Here is a 4,373-nt window from a genome sequence, read left to right as displayed (position 1 = left end):
GCAATATATATATATATATATCTATCTATTTTATCGCTACAGTTTGAACTGCCTGTTATTACAAAAACCTTAGATTGTCAGTCCTGCTACATTATCTAATTGGAGTTCTAGTGAGGACCACATAAACATTAGGGTGGTTTTAAAAAAGAATAAAACACATCAACAATGTTATACATTTTTGGAGCAGCGAGGCGTTGTGTGAAGGCGTTCATTGACCACGCTCCCCTTAGAATTCGTGTGTTTTGCGGGGATTTGAATCTGTGAAGCTATTTGCGGCAAAGTTCGAGGCTTGGGACGAGGAACAGATCGTCACTGTGCTGCTGCGGCGGCGGCGGCGACGACGACGACGACATAACGAAAAGAGTAGGGTTTCCCTTACGGTTTGTCGGTTAGTCATTGCGAACGTCGAGTAAGATAATTTATGTGGCTGGATTTTCCTCACTCGGTAGCTGGGTGGACCAGGACCATGTTGTGTTGTTTCGCTTTTGTGGGTAAATTTAGCATTGATTTTTTGATTTCTACGTGAATCCGAGCGAGCTTCGTTTCGGTCTGAGATGCCCAGCGTGAGGAATTTCCACTCCTGACACAGAAGGTGTTTTTTTAGTGGAATCTGGGTAAATGAGTAGGAGCGTGAGTCAAGCGCTCGTAGTCAAGATCGACGTGCAAGGCGGAAGGTCGAATTTGCGGTTTGTGGGTTGATAGGTAGTCATCACCTCCTCCTGTTAAAGGTAGCGCGCCCGTGATTTTGCTTCAACAACCGCAGTTGAAGTGAAGCTTTCATCATTGCCAACTTCTCTAGAGAGTCTGCTTCTTTTAGCTTCCTTCTTTTCGTGTAAGGGTGTGGTTCTGAGAAGTCTGTGAAGGTGGGGGGGGGGGGGGTCTACATTATCACGTCGCCATCCGAGTTATTGTAAGTGGGCTGGAGTGCGATTAGTCGCATTGAGATCCTTGCGACTTGTCCCCGTCGAGTATTGTTTTTCTGTCTACTCAGGATCCTGGATTTGCTTGTAAATTGCTTGGAGTAGTGGGTCCAATTAGTGGCTCTCCAGTTGGACGTGTCCTAAGTTTTGTGAAGAAGTTTCTCGATTTTCTCTGTTGGAAGATTGTGTACGAGGTTACAATCACCTGTTTTTTTTTTTATTCATTATTCTTTTTTCTTCGTTTTCCCCCTGGTGTGAAGATTTTGTCACTTTTTTCTGTAACCTGCTTGCGAAGTCAAGTATTGGAGATTATGTCGAAGAAGGCTTGAGATCGTAATTGCCGAGTGCGGGACGACCGCTGAGGGGTGGCGGCATTTATCGAGTTCAGGGAGGTTTTGTTCATTGATATTGGCGTAAATAGAGGTTTGTAGAGGAAGGTTTAGATGGAGGGACACGGACAGAGCCGTTGTCCACCACCCGGGATCGCTCTCATCAAGAAGCTCAGGGGTGGCACGGATTTCAGCTACTCGTCGTACCGGGCGTCGGTCCTCATAATCACCTTCATCGCTTATGCCATGTTCCACATGTCGCGCAAGCCTCCCAGCATCGTGAAGAGTGTGTTGGATCCTGAGGGCTCTGTCATCTCTGCTTTGGGATCTGGGCACTACGCACTCCCTGCCTCTTTGGCACCGTCATTCGACAAGCTGTTTCACAATGGCTCTGCTGATGGCAACTCCACGAACAACATTGGCAAAGGAGGGTGGGCTCCTTTCGATGGCAAGACAGGGAAGAACAGGCTTGGGGAGATTGACGTTGCTTTTCTGGCGTCGTACGCCTTCGGCATGTACTTCGCAGGGCATTTGGGCGACCGATTGGATTTGCGCAAGTTCCTGTCTTTTGGCATGGTTTGCAGTGGCTTCTTTGTGTGTTTGTTCGGGATGGGTCGCTATTGGAACATCCATCGTCTCGAGTACTTTCTGCTAGTGCAGATGGCTGCTGGACTTTTCCAAGCCACCGGCTGGCCCTCCGTAGTCACCATCGTTGGCAATTGGTTCGGAAAGAAGAAACGCGGGCTCATTATGGGAATTTGGAACGCGCATACCTCCGTTGGTAACATCCTTGGATCGCTGATTGCTGCTGCAGCGCTCAAGTATGGATGGGGCTGGTCTTTCATTATTCCTGGCACCATTTTGGCTGGAGGTGGTCTTTTGGTGTGGGCCTTCCTCGCTGTGAGGCCTGAGGATTTGGGTCTTCCGTGTCCTCACGAAGTCGAAGCTGCTGCAGAAGGTGAGGAAGATTTTGCTATTTCCATTGTGGGTCTTTTGATGTGAATCGTGTACGAGCTGTGTGTTTGTAATTTGCAATGCGAATCAGTTCATTGCTTGTGAAGGTGTGGCGATTGTTAAGTAACATTGTTGATTTTCTGATGATACAGCCGATGAAGTGGAGAGAGCACTGAATGCAGAGCATGACTCGGAGCAGGCAGATTTGTTGGCCAGCGAGAACAAAAATTCTAGTGCGGTAGCTGAATCTGACGGAGTAGATTTGGAGTCACAGCAGCTGGTTGGGACTAAGCAAACAGTGCCGGAATTGATCAGGAACGATCCTGCTGTAGGGTTTCTTGAGGCATGGAGAATTCCCGGTGTTGCCACTTTCGCTCTGTGTTTGTTCTTTTCCAAGCTCGTTGCTTACACCTTCTTGTACTGGCTTCCATTCTACATCAAACAAACACGTAAATTTCTGAACTTTCTACATTATACTTCACCGGTTTCACATTGTCGTACGACCGAATTAATATTTCTGTAGTATTGTTTCGGATGCTCGATTCTGTATGTCTCCATGTTCTCTTTTCATAAATAGGGTTTCTTACGTACTTCTTGATTTCTGTGACAGCCATCGCAGGAAAAATGCTAGATGAAAAAACTGCTGGTCAGTTATCAACTCTCTTTGACGTGGGGGGCGTTGTTGGAGGTATACTGGCTGGCCATATCTCCGACAAGTCAAATGCAAGAGCAATTACGGCTGCTGGGTTTATGTATTGTGCGATCCCTGCCCTCTTCCTTTACAGGACCTATGGGAGTGTCTCCATAACGGTTAATATCACACTGATGGTAGTTGCGGGAATGTTGATCAATGGCCCTTACGCTCTCATCACGACTGCTGTCTCTGCCGATCTTGGAACACACAGTTCATTGAAAGGAAATGGTAGAGCTTTAGCTACTGTAACTGCAATCATCGATGGAACGGGTTCCTTGGGGGCAGCCATTGGACCTTTGCTGACGGGATTCCTTTCAGGCCAAGGTTGGGGTGCGGTCTTCATCATGCTCATGATGGCTGCCCTCTTTGCCGGCTTGCTCTTGACGAAGTTGGTCGTAGCAGAGGTGGTGGAAAAGCTTGTAAAATATCAACGTCTTCATAACCTCTCGGAAACAGCTCGAGAGCAACTGACTGGTAATTTCACACATCCATCTTGTGAGAAGATATTTAAGTAAATTGGTTGACTCTTTTGAGTCTTTTGTGCTGGATGCGAGTGGAGTCTGGCCATGAAAAAGTGCTCAGTACTTATTTCAGTCATTCCGACTTCTAGAGTCTAGCAGAGGACTTGCATGCCATCGTCTTATCTGCTGGATCAGTGGCTGAAGCAAAATTTAGAGTTGTTGAACTTACGGTTTGACATTTTTCTTTTTCTTCTTGTACCAGATTTGTTGCTAGGAGGGGGGGGGATTGAGAGAAAGGGATGAGGGAGAATGAAGAAAAGTCTCAGCATATAGGAGTTCCACATGGCGATATATTCTTCTGTCACCTATGTTCATATTCGAGGCCTATCGTATACTATCTACATCAAATGATCAAAATTATCCCCGAAGCCTTTCGAGGTTGTATCGTTGACTCTGAAAATATATTCACGCTCGATCGATCATCTGTTGCAGAGTTGTGAGGAGCTGCATTCTCCACAAAGGACCTATCTAATGCAGCGGCGTTTCATGGAACATCCGCACAGAACGTGCTTATCCGACATGTTCACTGCAATGCCCTGGCATGAGACCTCTGTTGCAAGAAGGTTGACATGGGTAGTGGATATCCAATTGGAGGGGGAGAGCATGACGTCACACATTAAAATGTTGACATCTCAGTCAAGCAAGCCCCCGGAAATTTTCAATAGGTTTCTATTGTGTTTTAGGGTCCCCTGAAGACGATGAATTAGGCCGTCACGCAGAGATGCTTCATTTTAGTTCTAGCAACTCAAGACTGAGCTATCGAACAGAGCAAGATCTCACTTTTAGTGAACATAGATTTTTCATCTTAGAAAAGAGAGGCACGTTGAGTGCACCAATTTGTCGGGAAAATTCTTGACCCAAATTTTTGTACAGATTCTACCAGGTTACTGTTCTTTTTTTGAACATTTATTGGAGTTAGATATTGGTATTATATCCATCTAAAACGTTCAACTCA

General features: G+C 46.1%; 1 protein-coding gene across 2 annotated transcripts; it reads left to right on the top strand.

Annotated features, from left to right (window-relative positions):
- Window positions 1-526: 526 nt before the first annotated feature.
- Window positions 527-4,373, top strand: LOC112275576 (putative glycerol-3-phosphate transporter 1). 2 transcript variants are annotated; one of them, XM_024506050.3, is made up of 4 exons: window positions 527-2,207; window positions 2,356-2,652; window positions 2,814-3,371; window positions 3,621-4,373. In XM_024506050.3, exons 1-4 carry the CDS (start codon window positions 1,364-1,366, stop codon window positions 3,659-3,661), a joined length of 1,740 nt encoding a protein of 579 aa, XP_024361818.1. In that variant the 5' UTR covers window positions 527-1,363; the 3' UTR covers window positions 3,662-4,373. The 2 variants fall into 2 exon arrangements, with proteins under 2 accessions (XP_024361818.1, XP_073386597.1); XM_073530496.2 differs by having other exon boundaries at window positions 765-2,207; window positions 3,851-4,373.

The sequence above is a fragment of the Physcomitrium patens genome, chromosome 23 (genome assembly GCF_059467195.1).
Source record: "Physcomitrium patens ecotype Gransden chromosome 23, ASM5946719v1, whole genome shotgun sequence".
Classification (NCBI taxonomy): domain Eukaryota; kingdom Viridiplantae; phylum Streptophyta; class Bryopsida; order Funariales; family Funariaceae; genus Physcomitrium; species Physcomitrium patens.
This window is presented reverse-complemented; position numbering and strand designations above follow the sequence as displayed.